The sequence below is a fragment of the Oreochromis niloticus genome, linkage group LG17 (genome assembly GCF_001858045.2).
Source record: "Oreochromis niloticus isolate F11D_XX linkage group LG17, O_niloticus_UMD_NMBU, whole genome shotgun sequence".
NCBI lineage: Eukaryota > Metazoa > Chordata > Actinopteri > Cichliformes > Cichlidae > Oreochromis > Oreochromis niloticus.
In genome coordinates this window covers 19,515,795-19,533,344 of record NC_031981.2, presented here as the reverse complement: position 1 = coordinate 19,533,344, position 17,550 = coordinate 19,515,795, and the positions used below count along the sequence as shown (strand labels likewise).

The following is a 17,550-nucleotide window of genomic DNA, read 5'->3' as shown; positions in this document are numbered from 1 at the left end:
TAGCCTAATATCTGTAACACATAATCAAAAAACTGCTCAACAAGCTAGCATGCTAGGAGTAAGACACTGAACGGGATGTTAGTAATTAGCTTTGTCATGTCAGAGTGGTTCAAAATGATTTTCCAGCTAAGATAGCACGGTGTACAGTGGGCTGAGCTTCAGCTGATAAGAAAGGTCAGTTTACCTTCAACTCTCCTGTCCTTATCTTAGTTTATGTGGGGTGATTTACTATTTACCACAACAAATGGAAAGTCAGTCTGAGGCTCAGGGGATATTCACTGTGTCACAGGTATTTACACATAAATTAAAGTCTAATTATAAAACTCATCTGAAAATGTTACAGGAATCCATTCAGATAGTTGACTGTGAAGCTCAGCTCAGCTTTAACTATCACACTGATGAGATTAGATGTATTTCTGTTCCACTGCATTTGTACAGACTAATAAAAGTGATTCTGCATCTGCCAGCATTTTAAAAGCTTTTCTGTGTAATGAATGTGGAGCAGTTTGTACACATTACACACTTTTAGTACCAGGGTTAGAAAAGATTGTGTCTCATCATAAAAACACAATTCCTCGATTTTTATAACACCCCATGAACCATTTATGAATCGATTTATGCTTTCTAAGTAAAAGATGCAGCCTGGTTTTTCTGGAAAGAACCGAAAGATGTGCCAATTATGCTCATTTCTGAGAGGGACATCATCACATAACATTAATCACAACTGTCCACAGCAGTGCTGTTGAATAACTGTTCCTTCGTCTTTTTACTAGTAACTAGTTTTTTTCTTTCCAGCATTAAAAACTTAAAAAAAAATGTTTCTGCTTTTACTTGATTACGTACGATTTTGTTACTTAATATTTTCATTTAAATGTGTGCCTTTTTACTGTATTCTATTTATTTTGACTTCAGAGTAGTTTTTTTTTTTTAAAATTACATGATTTCATAACTTTTTACTTATTTAAGCTTTTCCCCCCTGTGTGTTTAAATGTGTTTAAATAATTTTAAAGTAGTAGTAAAGTAGTAATTAGTTAAGTAACAGCCGGCAGCAGAAATTGAGACTCAGGACCAGGAAACATTTTTTCAGTCTTGCATTGCGCAGTTTTGGTGAGGCTGTGTGAACTGTAGCCTTTGTTTTCTTTTTTTTAGATGGCAAGAGTGGCACCCAATGTGGTCTTCTGCTGCTTTAGCCTGTGTACAAAGTTTGAGTTTGCAATGTTCTTCTGCATACCTTAGTTGTAACAAGTGGTTATTTGAGTTACTGTTGCTTTCCTATCAGTATCAACAAGGCATTTTCTCCCACAGAGCTGTGATTTACTTCATATTTTCCTCTTTTTTGGACCGTCCTCTGTAAATCCCAGAGATGATTGTGTTAGAAAATCGCACCAGATTAGCAGTTCGGGAAATACTCCGACCAGCCCATCTGGTACCAACAACCACGACACGTTCAACCCAGTTAAAATAATCTTTTTTCTCATTCTGATATTCAGCCTGAATGTCTGCAGGTCATCTTGACCACGTCTGAATGCATCGAGTTACTGCCACAGGATTGGCTGAATAAATGTTTGTGTTTGTGTTACCAAGGAGTTGAAAAGGTCTACCTAATAAAGTGGCTGTAGAGTGTATATCCAAAAGTATAAAGCAAAATGATTTAATGTTTTCAATAAATGACAATAGACTAAATATCCAAAACAAGAATTTGTATAACTACATCTTCCTCCTACTGATTCACACAGGTGCACAAACCTGCGGATAATTTACAGCTCAAATTTCTTGTAGCCTGGTCTTATGCTCCAATATTAAACCCACACACAGTCATAGTGGTGATTTAAATATCAGTAGTTTATTTTGGATACACACCATAGATGTCTATTAGTCAAAAACATTAACTGAGATCAAACTATGAACACACACACACTAGGGGAGAGCTATTGGAGGAAAGAGAGATTATGCCACCTACCGAGCAGCGACGAGTGGAGGAGGATCAGAGGAGATGTGGTTTGTGCGAAACTGAAGCAGCAGTCACTTTTTAAGAGGGGGGCTAGATCCACCCCTGGAGAGAGAGAGAGCCTTAAGAGAGAATGAGAGAGAGAGACCTTATAACATGTGTTCTGTATGTCCGAGACTCATGGGAAGTGTAGTTGTTGAAAGTGACTTCAATCTTCACCCAAAATTTAAAATCTGTTTGTAGACATGATGTTGGAGTTTAGTGAATCCCCCAAAGACTCTCAGGGCAAATGAATCCCGAGGGAAATCAATGGGCGAGCCAAACTTTAAACCATAGACTGTATATAAAAGATGGGCATAGTCACTGCCAGGCCGCTTTTTTGGTACCGGAAGTGACCCTATTAGGACACGCCTAAGTCGTTTCTTGCTTCAGGCTGTAACAATGTTTATGTCTGCTGTGAAGTTGGATGCGTTAACATGGGAGTCTATGGCAACTGACTCACTGTTTGAAGCAGCATCAAGTGGCCACTAGAGAAACTACAGGAACTTCATCCCCTTAGGTTGGTGCTTGGCTTAAGTCAGGGGTGTCCAACTCCAGGCCTCAAGGTCCAGTGTCCTGCAGGTTTTAGATATCACCCTGTGTCAACACACCTGAATCAAATGATTAGTTCATTACCAGGCCTCTGGAGAACTTCAAGACATGTTGAGGAGGTAATTTAGTCATTTAAATCAGCTGTGCTGGATCAAGGACACAACTAAAACCTGCAGGACATCGGCCCTTGAGGCCTGGAGTTGGACACCCCTGGCTTTAGTGATATTAAGGTTATATATCTTCACCAACACCCCTGACAGCAACATCAGTATTACATTACTTTTAGTCCTCCTTGCAACATATTTCAGTGCCCAGTTAAAAGCCAACAAGAATGAGGACATATAACAGCAATATATATGAAACAAAAACCAAAACCAAGTAATATAAAACTTATTCAGAGTGTTATTTAGTACAAACAAAACAGTTCTTTTAAATAACTGTGTTAAAAAATAAATAAATGTAGATAAAGTAGTGGGAGGTTTTCCACAATTTCAGCCCCATAAAAGATCATTTTAATCTATTTTCAACAATAAAAGCGAAAAATAAGTCTAAACCTTGGATTTGCTTCATTCCTGTTGTTAATTAGAGGGGATACATGACGAAAAATAGTAACGTGTAGTAACGTGTAGAAAAATTGGAAAAAACACTGGCGAAAATAGTGTTGTTGTTGTTTTAGTCAAAGAACAATATCACTTCACTTATTAAAGTTATGTTGTATTTAATTTACATATTAATTTATATATTTGAACTCCTGGGATCAATAACTCATAATTATTTTTCAGTTTACTTTTTAAAATTTGACCATTTTTTCTTGGAAATTTGAGTAAAAGAAAAGCCTTTTAATAAAAATTAAATACAATGAAAATAAATAAAACTATAATAAAAGACGCCTCCTCTATCGCCCCCTAACCTAGGAGGCTCTTCTTTCAATTTCGCGGCAGGTTCTTCATGAATTGACGTCCGCGGCTTTCCGTAGTGTTTACATCCGGCGTAGCCAATATGGCGTCTTGCAGTTGGCCTGTTAGCTTTAAATAGACGTATTTTAATTTTTTTGTTCGTTTCACGTTCATATTTAATGATTTTCTTGGGATCAGTATGTAAAATTAGCTTTTTAAATAGAACCACACAATTTATCAGTTGGTGTATTTTATTTGGAGGATGTTTTTTCTTACACACACTTCCCGTTGCTAACACGGCCGGCTAACAGTTAGCTCGCTCCTCTCCACTCTCGGGGCTATCTGCGAGCCATGACGGAGGTGGAGGAGCTGCGGCCCGTTCCCCGGGAGCGGGCCATCCTGGAGAGCTTCTTCGCCCAGCTCGGCATGTTTTCCTTCGACCGAGCAAAGGACTACGTGGAGCGGGAGAAGGACGGCAGCAGGAGCAGCGGGAGCATCTGGAGCGCGCTGCTGGCCGCTCTGGCTCACCTGGCCGCGGCGGAGAAGGTGTACCACAACATGACGTTCCTGGGACAGAAAATAGGTAGCTTTCTTTGCTGCTGTGGTCTGCTGTATAACTACCACCATAACATGGAGGGTGTGGTGGATTAAAGCAGATAAAATGGAGTATAATATGGGGTCTGTGCATGTACGAAGCTAGAATAATTCGTCGATCTGTAATTGATTTCATTGACATATTAAATGAAATTAAAATGTATTAAAAACGTGCAAATCTATGAGGGAAAAAGTTTCAATTTCAGGTGAAAAACTGCATATTTGTAAGAAATTTTTTTAGAAGATTGGAGCATGTTTATAAGTAAACAAAAAGAAAAGGGTCACTGTAAATCAATACAAGTCTGTTCTGAGCATTCACCTTTAACCTGTGGTGAAATATTTCTGTCGTCATGGGAGTCATCTCCTTCAGAATGACAGTGCAACATCAGTAGGGCATGAGTGGTCACTGAACACCTTCATTAAAACATCAAATATGGGAATGTTTTGGGAAATCTGGGTTCAGTCCATCCAAAATAACTGTGATTTCAGGGTTTTTACTTCTTTTTCCTGCTGTGAGAGTAAACATTTCTAAGTATTTATCTTTTTTTGCTCCTAATAAACAGCTTTTAAATGTAGTGCTGTGAATACAGAGTTTTAGGTTTTATAATTTATGTCCTCGATGGATGTCCTGCATCACATCCTGCAGAACACACAACAGCTCCAACTTTTTTTTATCGCTGCTTCAGTCAGACTTTTAATCCAGTCTGAGCTGAGACTTATTATTTTTTCATCTTCATTATAAGTAAGCAATGATTTCTTATTGTCTAATATTTGTAACCAATTAAACGTTTAAAACTCGACATATAAATGTAACTTCCACCACCAGGTGGCGCTGCAGCACCTGAGTGTATCTGTAGCTTGACACACTCCCCTCTCTCTGCAGGTGGCCAGTCCTTCTTCAGCCGGAAGGACTCCATCCGCACCATCTACACCTCGCTGTACAATGAGCTCAGGAAGGTGGTGATGATGGGGCGCCATGGCCAGTCGAACTCCTCTTCCTCCTCCTCGGCCTCCTACCTGGAGGACCTGCTATCGCACCTTTCAGAGCAGCTCTGCCACTTCATCCAGGCCCGCATGGAGATGGCTGACCTGTACGAGAAAATGCACTCACTGGGCAGCCAGAAGAACGTCAACTCTGAGGAGCTGGTCACAGTGCTCGAGGTCGTCCTCCAGAAATACAGCTCCAAGTGTGTATCTGATTACAGAGTACTTTTACTCAAGTACTGAATACACAGTACAGAGGCACTGCTACATTATATTCAGGGGTGCACATAAGTGGTCCGCAGGTGCGCATTTGCTGTCTAAATAAAAGACGCGCACCAGATAAGAAGTTGCAACATGCGTTTGCGTACATAAGATTTTCTGGAGGAGGACAGGCATTTGTTTAGAACTCTTAAAGATGTCGAAGAAGCAAGCTCCTTTAAGCAATTACTTTGGTGTTCCTCCACCTCCAAAGAAATGTCAGAAGGAGTCCGAACTGCAAAAGAAGTGCGTATTCTCGTTAAAGTGGTTCCAGGAGGTGAGCTGCCTTCAAACAAATGATGAACGCACAGAGATGTGGTGCAGAATATGCTGTGAAAATCCCACTCTAGTGGACAAAAACAGTGCCTTTTATATGCACGCAAACGCGCGTTGCAACTTCTTATCTGGTGCGCGTCTTTTATTTTGACAGCGAATGCGCACCTGCAGACCACTTATGTGCACCCCTGATTATATTTTACCTCCAACTTAATTATATGTACTTCTATATACTTGTATAAGTTTTGAGTTAAAACATTTTATTGATTCAGTAAACAAACTTCAGTCCTCATTTCAGGTGTTAAATCTTCCTTCTTTGTTTTTTTTGGGTTTTTTTGCATTTACTTTTACATTTTTATCACCCAGCAGCCTTTGAAGGACTACGAGGTCAGCCTTAAAGAAAATCTTTTAATTTTGCAATGTAAGAGTTAAGTAGAACAGTTCGAAACTACCACAACTAACATTCGACTAAGACTTCCAGACCCAGGTAGTGTGTTCCTTTGATGTCGATGATAAAAAAGCGAGATAAAAAAAACCCCAAACATGTACGGTTAAGTATTTGGACAATGACACAATTTTGACACAAACCAGGTGACTGTGCATAAAAATGTCTGTAATTCGTAAACAGGTCCTTGAACTAAAGCTGGAAGTCAGCACTTAAATCATTTCCTCGTAGTTTAATTAAAAACCTGCTGTGGTGGTGCACAGAGGCAAAAATTGTGTCATTATTCAAAAACTTGTGGACCCAAGTGTAAAAAAACAAAGAGCGAGAGAGAAAGAGAGAGTGTGACATATTGAGGTTGTTGAAGGGAAACTTTGAGCTCAGGAATCTGGCGTTTTCCCCAGAGACGTGTCAGCAAAGTGGCGTCCTGCAGCCGCAGCAGGAACAGAAAGCGAGTGAGCTGTTGACTGAGCTGTAGCGGGATGCGCCGTGACGTGCCACACGTCAACGGGTCAGCCAGCCGTGAACCGGCGAGAAATGGTGACGTGCTTGCTCTCTCTCTCCCTCGTCAGCAGACCTGGGGGAAACGTTTGTCTCAGCTGCTTTCAGGTTTCTGTAAATAGGCCAGAAGAGAAAATAAAGGATTCTGTCTCCTCAGGGAGATTTTATTTTGGCACCCTCAAAACTTCTTCACATTTTGCCTTTTGCAGGTCTGTCAGCACTATTCAGAAGTGATTGTTTCACTGGAGCCTCAGTGTGTGTTTGTTTCAGGCCTGGAAAAGATGAATAATGTCAGACCCAACAGAAGGAATAATGACTGATTGATGGAGGAAGTTATTGGTTCCTTCTTTACTTCCTCACCTCCTTCTCTTTCTTTCTTTTTTGCTCTTCCAGGTTCCATCATCCCATTGTGGGCCGGGTGGAGGAGGGCTTCCAGATGGAGGTGGACGTAGTGACACAGCTGCTGCGCTGCCAAGCCCAGTTGTCCGAGTGGCACTTCCTGCCTGCCCTGCTCAGCCTTCACGGTGCCAACTCCAAGCTCATCACCTGGGGTCAGCTTTTCCAGCGGCAGAAGGAGACTCGCAAGCACCTGTTCGGAGGTCAGTCCCAGAAGGCAGTGCAGCCTCCGCACCTCTATGTGTGGCTGCAGCGCTTCCAGGCGGCACTGCTTGCCAAGTTCAGCTTCTACTTTCACGAAATTCTGAGCAAGCAGACGGTACCGGCTGACATGAGGGCGCAGACGGCCCGCACCACCCCGGACTACTACGGCAAGATCTCCACCTTCATACGCAAACACGATGCCAGCAATGTGTCGCTTGTGTTTGACAACCGCGGCTCGGAGAGCTTCCAGGGTCACGGCTACCACCACCCACACTCGTACCGGGAAGCACCGAAGGGCGTGGAGCAGTTCCCCGCAGTGGTGTCGCTGCCATCGGGAGAGCGGCCGCTCACGCACTGGCCCAACGTCATCATGATGATGGGAGACCGCGCTGCTGAACTCAACACTCTGGACAAAGTGGTGCACTTCTATGATGACAAGGTCCAGAGCACATACTACCTGACGCGGCCGGAGCCGCACTTCACGCTTGTCGTCATCTTTGACGGAAGGAAGTCTGAGAAGGACCTGCACCTCACCAGCTTCTTGCAGGAGATTTCCGGCTCGCTTCGGAACTCCAAACCTTTCAGCACCCTCAAACCCGGGTCGAAGGGCTGAACTACACATCGACAAGACGCTAAAGTTTTACATGGTCCTGCGTTTTCTGTGGTCCAGCTGGCACTTTTTGCTGCTTTGATTCTCAGTTTGCCAAAAATGTTTCAGACCAAAGAGACTCGAGGTGCTTTGAATTTATTTGACCTGGCCGTGACAGGATGACCACCACAGCACCGCTCGTGCTTAGAGCCTTTTAATTATTTGGCATCATGCAGTTTTAACAGGTTTATGTTTTAATTCGTTATACATTACATTTGTTGTGCTTAATACAGTTTAAATAAAGATTTGAAATGTAAAACAGTAAAGTTTCAATATTTACTTTTTACATATTTGTTGTATGATTTATTTATTTTTAATATCCTTATTTGTTTTAAATTCTGCTTTGGTGCAGCTGCTCAGTTCATCCTATCTGAGACAAGCTGCTTTGGCTCCTCCCCCTGTTTGAACCAACTTTGTTCTGATTGGTTGCCTCTCATAGGCAAGGATACGTGACATCATTTCGAGACCAGAGCAGTTTAACCTGTGAAGCTTTTGGCTCACTGTACATAAAGTGATCTCATTATTTGAAACTTTGGCTATGTTTAACAGGAATATCCATCACTGGAACAGAAAGCTAAATATTTTAAAGGACAATAAAATACTCACATTTTTTGTGAGTATCGGCTGAGATTACAATTTAAAGAGTGTTCAATTACTAATGCACATACACCCACTGGCCCTTTTATTAGCCCAGTGCATTTAAGTATGCAAACACAGTCAAAACGATCCTCCTGAAGTTCAAGCTAAACATCAGAATAGGGGAGAAATGTGATTTAATGGACTTTGAACGTAGCCCATCTGCTCTCCTGCACAACCAGCTTTAAAATTTGCAAAGAAAGATCTGAAAAGAGAAAATGTTCAGTGAGCGTCAGTTTCTGGCCAAAAATGTCCTGGTGATGTCAGAGGAAAATGGAAGGCAACAGTATCTGAAATAACCACTCACTGCAACCAAAGTATGCAGAAAAGATTCTCTGAAAGCAAAACCGGTTGAACCTTGCAGCTGAAGGGGAAACCGGGTACCACTCCCGTCAGCTAAGAAGAGGAAACTTAGGCCACAGACTCATTAAAAACTCAATTTCTGCCGCAACTTTCAGATGGTGGGCGCACAATTTGGTGTTAACAACATTTGGAGAAATTGTGTAAAAGAACTATGAACAGGTTAAATGGCAGCAATTTACTGAACACATCTGGAAGTTTGAGTGAAAGAAAAACAGCGAAGGAAAGGATCAAATTGATGAGTGGCTTGAATGCTAGTTTAGGTTTATTTATAATATAAATACAACACATTGATACAATCCATTTGGCTATATGAGCTCATCATTAGGAAGCTCAGTTTTCAAATACAGCAACACTAACAGACAAAAACCATTTCCTTTATTATCAAACACATTCAAAGAAACCTCCCTTTGAGTTAAAATGCACCAACATGTTATGATGCTACATGCCAAGTACACAATCCTATACATCAAAGTGCAATGTTCACAATGGGTTAATGCTAGAATTCATAATTAGGAAATCTACTAAACACTTTATGATTATTTCATTCGGAGTGCTGCTGCTCTTCGCTCAGGACATGCGTGAGTGGATTCACAACTTCCAAAAAAGGATTTAAAAAAAAAGGCACTTTCACATACACACACACACACACTCACAGATGTGCATCCACAGCCCATCTCAGCACGTCATGTTTCATTTTAATCACCACACTCACAGCCCGGTTGGAGGCCACATTCAGTGTGCTGTTCAAGTGTTTTTGGGCGTTTACACACAGAGCCCCACCCTGTTAGCTTATTGTGAGTTTAAGGTTAACTAGTGACTTCAGTGTAACGAGCAGGTAAACCAGTATTCTGACAAACACACAGATAGTGGCATGCTTTTTGCACTCGTTTTCCCCAACTTCCACTCGCGTGTTCTGGCACTCCTGGCAGGCATGAATTATCTATTATCTAATGCTATTCTAGTACTTCTGCACTTACAAGGGAGCAGAACAAGGGCAGGCAAGCAGAACACACACATACACACACACACTTTACAAGGAGTATCAGGGTCACACTGAGGGAAAAAAAATATTACAAGAAGTTCCTCTTTAATTTTGCAGAACAAAGTCGAAACTTGAAGAATGAAGCTGTAACATCAGAACAGAGTTGAAATAATTTAAGGATCAAAACAAACTACTTGTGTAGGAAAAATCGAGTCAGTTTTAGGAAATGCTGGAAATTATAAAAACTGTGCGGTTAGAAGTAAAGGATTATGGGGACAAGGTTAGTCTTGATTCTAATTTCAAAATCTCATTTTAAAACTAAAAATACTGTCAAGAATAAACTCAACATTTTGCGAACAAACCTAAAACACTATTTCCAGAACAAAACTGAAACGGAAGCTACTCTCAGCTGCTCCTTTAATCACCACACTGAGTAGCTCTGCACGTTTGATATGGCAGAAATTTGAAACGCTATTTTGAGAATTAACTCAAAATAAAAATGTCCTTATTAAAGTTGAGATGTTATGCTGAGAAAGTCGAGATTGTGAGAAAAGTCAAGATTTAAGAGTAAACCTGAAAAACTAAAGCTGAAATTTTGAGGACAAGTCAGAAATTTCAGAATAAAGTCAATATTCTGAGAATTACATTTTGAGAATAAACTCAAAATAAAGTGTCCATATTAAAGCTGAAACACTATTCTGAGAATAGATTTTTATAGAAGTCAAAATGTGTAAATTTTATGTCTGTGCAAATACAATGAGAATTTATGTGTGTGTAAAAAAGATTTGTGTTTGTAAAAATATTTACACGAGTTACAAATTTTTTTTGTTAAGGTCTGGTTACAGATAAAAAGCAAAAAACTGTGCTCAGGTTCCCTGGCTGTGTGTGACTTTCAACTTACCAGTACAAATTTTGACCCGATTTTTCTTCCTTTCAGCTGATTGGTCAATGTCATGTCAATCACAAATTTAACAATCCAATCAGAGAACAGATGGATTTGGCTGTTGGAGGGGTGCTTTACGGAGCTTCAGGTCCTTGAAGATTAAATGCTCTTTTACATGCCAGCCCAGAGTTTTCCTTCATCTCCATGAAGGAAAAACAGTCTGTGCGTGTCTGAGTTCACTGATTTTTGTGTCACAGGTTTACGTGCTTATACAGAGCCTTTTCAGCAGTGCTGCAGACCTCAGGGGAAAGTAGTGTTGTGGAAATGACACAGTCTTCATTAGTGGGGATAGTCACAAAAGTTTCTTCATTATGAATTAGCGATACATGTTTTTATTGAACATTTGAAGATAAAACAACACAAACTGTTGTAGAGGACATAAAGTCAGAGATAGAAATGACAAGGAGCGGGCGCATCTAGTACACGCAGAGCTGCCGCAAAAACCCAGAGAGCAATTCTGCATCCTTGGGTCTTACTTAGCAGTTAGTATTAGCAGCACATGCTGCGTCCGCTGCGAAAGGGCCTTTATGCTGCGCACTGTGACTCACAGCAATGGTCCCGGGTCAGCCCTGACTTTGTGTTAAACTAATCCTAAAGTAATAATGGTATTTCTAACCACTGATATACCAAAACTTTATCCTTTCAACAGCCACCGAAAGTTAAGGAACCTAGCTTGTATGAGCCTTGTGGGATATTTATATAGAAATCCTCCAGCTTCGAACTGTATTAAGCGCAGAGTTTTACATGTAGTTTTTTGCTTTGTATCTGTAAGCAGACCTTAACAAAAAAATTTGTAACTCGTGTGAATATTTTTTTACAAACAAATCTTTTTTACACACACACACAAATTCTCATCTGTAGATGCACAAAGATAAAATTTTCAAATATTTTGGTTTACAAGTTTACAAAACTCAGTTCACAAGTACGCATTTGATTTACAAGTACAAAATATTTATGGCCACAATTTGAGCCCATACATATTCACATTAACGCTGCAAATCTCCGTTGGCGAGTCACCGCTGATCGCCCCATGTGTGGGGATGCACGCTGTCAACGCGTTAACGAGCTAACCACGCTAACGAGTTGACGCCATGCCGCCCCTCGCACGGAGCGATCTGCGGTAACTCGCTAACGGAGATTTGCCGCGTTAATGTGGTTATGGCGTTAACGTCATTTTAATGAGATTAACGCTGACAACACTAAATTAATGTTTCAAGAATACATTTGAAATACTGTTTTGGGCATACAGTTAAAATTTTCAGGATAAAGCTTAAATTTCAAGTTCGAAATTTAATGTAATTCAGTTCAGCTTTATATTGTAAGGGAAGGACCCTACAACAATCGAATAAACTGAGAATAAACTGGTAATACTAATTTTCAGAGTAAAGTAGAAATATCGAGAATAAAATGTTGAAAATAAACTCAAACATTTTCCATAATGAATGGGAAATACTGTTTAGAATAATCAGAAGCTCCTTAGACTACGATGACCTGGACGACTGAGAACCTTCAAGTTGAGTCTCAGAATAAAACTGTTCATCTACAGAACACCTCATGTAGATTACGTCACACTTACGAAGCATTTTCAGTCACTCATTTTCAGTTTTTTCTCTTATAACTCACAAACACTTCATGACCTTTCGACTCTATTCGCAAAATTTAAAAAATAAATTTAATTTTTTTTCATAACTTGGCGCTGATGCTCCTTGATACACACTTACAACCGCTCACAAACACACAGCAACAAAATCGTACACCCACCCCACCCCCACCCGTCCCAGAAAAAGCTCTAACCAAACTCCACCACTCACTCCACAACCCTGTTTGAATGAAGCTCTGGTCTGGGCGTGAGGTTCCCCCGTCTGAAAACACAAGAAGGCTGTTAAAAAGTTTAGCGAGCCGCCGCTGCAGCTCGCCGAACATTCAATAGATGGCTGAACAGTCGTTAAAATACAGGAAACATTCATTAAGTAGCTGGACGTTGGTTAAATAACAAGTTTTCTTTCACTGACGACCTCAGGAGGCGTTTTCGTGGTTTTGAGGTGCAAGTGAGCTTAGCAGCTGAACCGAGTGAAAAAATTAAAAAAATAAATTATAAAGTCCCGCAGACGTTGTTGAACCATCGTTTGCCGCGTCCTCTTCCCAATTGAGTCGCTCGTCCTGGATACAGCAGCCAATCGTGCTCGTTTCTTTTTTTTCCTTTTTTTTGTGGCAACAGTCACATCACTTAAACTACAGTTTTACTGGAGCTGAACTACACTCCCCAACTCCCCCACACCCCCCACGCGTCTCTCTCTCTCTCTCTCTCTGATTACGATCTCACACAGGAAGCCCCGCCCACACTCGTACCTGCATCTCCGCATCAGCAGTTCTTTTAGCTAACCTTTGATAAATGCTTCGATACATGGAGAAAGTAAACTCCTACACACCAAGAGAGTACACACCAACCTGACAACACATAAATATCATGGCATATCATATCATAAGTCATGTCATATATTATATTTTATTACTACATTAAAAGCCTTTTTCATCTTTCCTACCATTTCTACCCTCATGTTGATTATAAACATTAAGCAGTACCCTGATCTCCTCTTCTGGCCCATTTTTGGCCCGGGTAGGCCTGATTCGGCCTCTTATTGGCCTGGTTTGGCTCACATGGTGCAGGATTTGTCCAGTGGCGGGGGTAGAGGCGGGGTGCTGCTCTTGGGTGGGACCATAGGTTTGGGTCTCAGGGCAGGTGGTCGCAGTGGACCCCCGATGCGAGCGGCCGCCACCGGCTTGAAGGAGCCCAGAGCGTCAGGGGATGGGTTGGCAGGTCTGGGAGGTCCAGATGGAGGTCCAGGGAGTGGACTGATGGGGCTCAGAGGACTCAGGGGGCTTGGGGTGCCTGGGGTACCAGGCGTCCCGGGAGTTCCGGGGGTGCCAGGGGTTCCCGGTGTGCCCGGTGTGCTGGGGGTGCTGTGTGGGCTGGGAGACTCGGAGGAGCAGGTGGTGATGGGGCCGTTCTTCACCTGCTCCAGGGTGTCCAGGACCACGTCGGGGGCCGGCCGGCAGCCCTGTCGCTCCAACTGCCTCAGCTCCCCCAAAGCCACACTCACGGTCTCCTCGATGTCCTGCAGGCGGGGAGGACGATTAAAGAATAAGTTAACAGTTTTAAATGAATCCATTCACACATTAAGTGAGATTTTGGTTCCTTGGATGATTGTTCAAAAATTAATACATGTATATTTTAGGGGACCTATTACGTTCTTTTCCAGCTCCATCTGTTATTCCTGGAAAGTAGCTTTTCCGTATTCAGAGCTTAAAATAATCCTTACTTATCCTTTCTTAGGCTTGTAAAAGTAATTTAATTTTGACAAATCAGTTAAGTCTAATTTAACTTCTGATTATTAAAACGAGAAAATCAAGATGCAGCTGTTATTGTGCTGCTGTGCTGTGCTGTTCTTGTTTCCTTTATCTGCCAAAAAACGTATTCATTCAATTTAGCACAGTTCATTTAAATCAACTTAATTAAAAAGACAATTTATTTGAAAGTTTAATAAATCCACATTTTTTCCAGAGTGTGAGTAATCATGGTAAAAGTAATTATCACAGTATTGGCCAGAGAAAATGACTTCTCTGAAACAAACCATTTTACCTCCTCTCCTTTAAATGTGCTTTTTTTCGCTACTGGCTGCCCCTCGCAAACAGAGCCGAGGGTAGAAAAAACTTTCTGAAAGAGAGTGTTGTATTAAAACCCAAACACACACAATTTGGAAGGTAGAGCCTTCAGTCGAACTGTATCTCTTTCTGTAGTAAATCATGAAAACCTCTGGCTGAATCTTGAGACAAATAAGGTAACAGATAAGATTTTACTTTTTAAAAAGTAACATAAATATATTATTTCTGCATGATTTATCACTTTCATTAGACTGGAACCTGTCGTTGTTCTGACTTAACATAGAAGCATTTCGACCTCAAAGAAGACCCCCCATTCATTTTCGCCTCCAGATTAAAACAGCCCCTAATGATGTCATACAGAGCAGGAGTAGAAAAAAAACTGCCTGACCTGAGTGTTTAGTTCACAAGGATTACTTCGCATATGAGGACCTCATGATTTGAATTTTGTCCAAATATTAGAGAAATTAAGAAAAAGCAAACTTTTTTTAAGGAGCAAAAAAAAAATCCAATAAAAATGTCTAAACTTAAACTTAAAACTGAAACCACAAATTTAGAGCTACTAAAGTATTTATAGCTTGTCACAAGAAGGACCAGTTTGAAGCAACTCGATATAAAATCCCTTAAAGCTTTTTTATTTTTTTTGCTGTCCAGAACTGGGTTGCATTTTCTCCCACTGGCGACACTGTGAGAAGTGTGGTGCTCACTCGAGAGGCGTTGTGGTACTACTGTGATTAAAATGGATGTGTCATTGTTGCCGTTCAGATTTGGCAGAGTCGTAGCTGAGAATTTTTTGAGTCTGATATCATCAGTGTCACTGGCTCACTGATATATAAAGGTGTTACTCAGCTGTGGATTTAGGATTTCAATCAGAGGTAGGTAAGTGAATTTCTGTTGTCTGTTTTCAGATCCCCCTCCAGTCTGGTGACACCTGCACGCAATGAAAACAAAGATTTTTTTCAATATTCATCTCACGTTACATGTTTTCTTGACATACCTGTGCCAGCGCGTTGGGGTCGAGAGCTCGGGATCGATGGGAGTCTCCAAAGCCGTGCTGCCCACTGTTGGAGCGTCGGATAGGTGTGTCCTCAGGCCTCCGCAGAGAATCGTGTCGGCTCACCGTCATGGTCACGGCTGCAGAGCGGCGGCGGCGCTCCGGGCTGTCTAGGGGCGGGGTCAAGCCCTGACCCGTCCCAGCAGCAGCTCCCTGGGGCTGAAGTGACCCGTCACCGGAGGAGAGCTGCGCTCCATCACGCCTCCGTTCCCGTGGTTGTCGTTAGAGCGGCAGAGGGGGCGGCGGAATAAACCATCAGTTCGCTTCCTCCTGTGGCTGTCAGCAGGAAGTGTAAACAGCATGAGCTCAGGTAGAATGAAACAAATCATATTCACCAACTACTGAACTACCTTCCCTTTGGAGAACCCGCAAGCTCGTCTCTGCTTGTACCAAAGCTTCTCTGACTTTTTTTTCTTTAATTCAAATAATTAAACAGCTTTGTGGATTTTATAAATTCAGCTCCTTATATGTAATACTTAAGTGACGCTTCAAGTTTTCAAGTTTTACAAAAGTCCAGTTTCTATAAATCTTTAAGTAACTGCAGATGAACCAGGAAATCATGAAAATGCTCCCATTTTTTATTATACACAGCATAAAACATGGATGCAGCTACCGAGTTGGAAAAATGAAGCCAATGTGAAAGTGCCTAAAAACCTATTTGACAGCCACTAGATGGCGATAGGTGTGAGGTTTTTTTGTGTTTTTTTTTAAAGAGTCCAACATAAAAACCACAAAATCTTATGCAAAGTATCAGAAAACGTTTGGTCTAATAAGCATGTCCACAGTCACACTGGTACTGAATGCTTTTTAAGCCTCTTGCACAGATTAGCTTAGCCACACTTGGGTCGCCTTCCTTGACATGTTGTGAGGAATGACTGCGAATAAAATAAAAGGTGTCTGGAGTCTGCAGATGGGGAAACTGGTCACATGAGAACAGCTGTGACACCAGCGTGATGAGATCCGCAGGTATTTTTAGAGGTGAGAGAACAGGATGGGCTTAAAACGCGCCGCAGAAAATCCTCCCTCGTGTCACGATAATGAAAGGTGTCTTACATGACAGACCTGTTGTAGGTCTCTGGAGGTCTCATGTCGGTCGGGGAGCTCAGCTCGCTCCTGGACCGCTTATCATCAGTGCTGCTGCTTCCTCCGTCGCTGTCGGCTTTCTGACTGAGTGTGTCTGACATGGCGTCGGCCCTGAAGACAAAGACTCTCAATCAGGACAAATCACTCTGGAAACTGGAGAGCTGAACTAGCACAGCGCACCAATCATCAATTAACTGATCAATAGTATGTGGTTAGTGACTGCCTCAGCCCAATCAGTCTGTTAATCAACAAGGTGTGCAATCCAGTGAGCAGCAATCCACCCAAATCCATCACTGCAGCTCTTCAATGAGGCCATCAAGCCACTCATGCTAACAAGAACTTCTACAAAGAAAGATTTCAACTCAAAACTACAACTAAACTAAACCATTTACACACACAATGGATCCACTTTGTTCTTGTTCTTGTATTGGAAAACTGAAGATAAAAACTAGGTAAATATGAATATTAAAAATGTACATAAGACACTATATATCTGTCTATGTATATCTATACACATATATCTATATAAATTTATATATTATATTTACTGGAAAACAGAAATACTTATATTAAAATAAAGCTTGAACCAAATTGAAATATTTTGAAAAATATTTTGAAAAATGCTTGAGTAAAATTAAACTTTGCAAACACAGTTTATGCTGTGATAACATTACACTGTAATTTTAAAAATGTGAAATGGAAATGAAGGCTAAATTATGTCTAGAAAGGGAAATAAAAATAATTATACTATTTTTTGTAATTTTTTCCAGTGCTCTCATGTGGTATAATATACATGTTACATTGCGACGATGTGACACAGAAATGCAAATGAATTTAAAATGCTCTTGTTCACCTACATGCTGTATATGAACCCCCAAATTCTCAGTGTAATGTTTTTATATCAGAATATTATAAATTATTACGCAAATAAAAAAAATGAAACAAAAATGAATCAAGTGTTAAAAAAATGAAATGGCTTTTCCCTTTCTTCCTCATTCTGATCCTGTCTACATGCCTAATCTCTACATGCTACATGCAATGAGCTGCTGTCGTATGATTGGCTGATTAGACATTTGCATTAACAAACTGT

The 17,550-nt window shown here is 41.1% G+C and overlaps 2 protein-coding genes across 2 annotated transcripts in view; one reads left to right on the top strand and one right to left on the bottom strand.

Annotated features, from left to right (window-relative positions):
- Positions 1-3,460: 3,460 nt before the first annotated feature.
- On the top strand, positions 3,461-8,000 carry kics2 (KICSTOR subunit 2). Its single transcript, XM_003448121.3, has 3 exons — positions 3,461-4,018; positions 4,913-5,216; positions 6,884-8,000. The coding sequence occupies exons 1-3, from the start codon at positions 3,787-3,789 to the stop codon at positions 7,701-7,703; spliced, it is 1,356 nt and encodes a 451-aa protein (XP_003448169.1). The 5' UTR covers positions 3,461-3,786; the 3' UTR covers positions 7,704-8,000.
- Positions 8,001-8,970: 970 nt separating this feature from the next.
- LOC100696098 (SLIT-ROBO Rho GTPase-activating protein 1) overlaps positions 8,971-17,550 on the bottom strand; it is a 47,305-nt gene continuing 38,725 nt past the window's right edge. The window contains 4 exon segments of the mRNA XM_003448120.5: positions 8,971-13,779; positions 15,321-15,518; positions 15,521-15,653; positions 16,440-16,571. Of these exon segments, the coding sequence (XP_003448168.2) occupies positions 13,318-13,779; positions 15,321-15,518; positions 15,521-15,653; positions 16,440-16,571 (925 nt within the window). The 3' untranslated portion in view covers positions 8,971-13,317.

Bases quoted from the DNA above. Each gene is read 5' to 3' on its own strand.
- kics2 (XM_003448121.3), top strand. From the start codon at position 3,787: ATGACGGAGGTGGAGGAGCTGCGGCCCGTTCCCCGGGAGCGGGCCATC. The intron at 4,019-4,912 runs GTAGCTTTCTTT...CTCTCTCTGCAG, and splicing joins GTTCCTGGGACAGAAAATAG to GTGGCCAGTCCTTCTTCAGC. The intron at 5,217-6,883 runs GTGTGTATCTGA...TTGCTCTTCCAG, and splicing joins CTCCAGAAATACAGCTCCAA to GTTCCATCATCCCATTGTGG.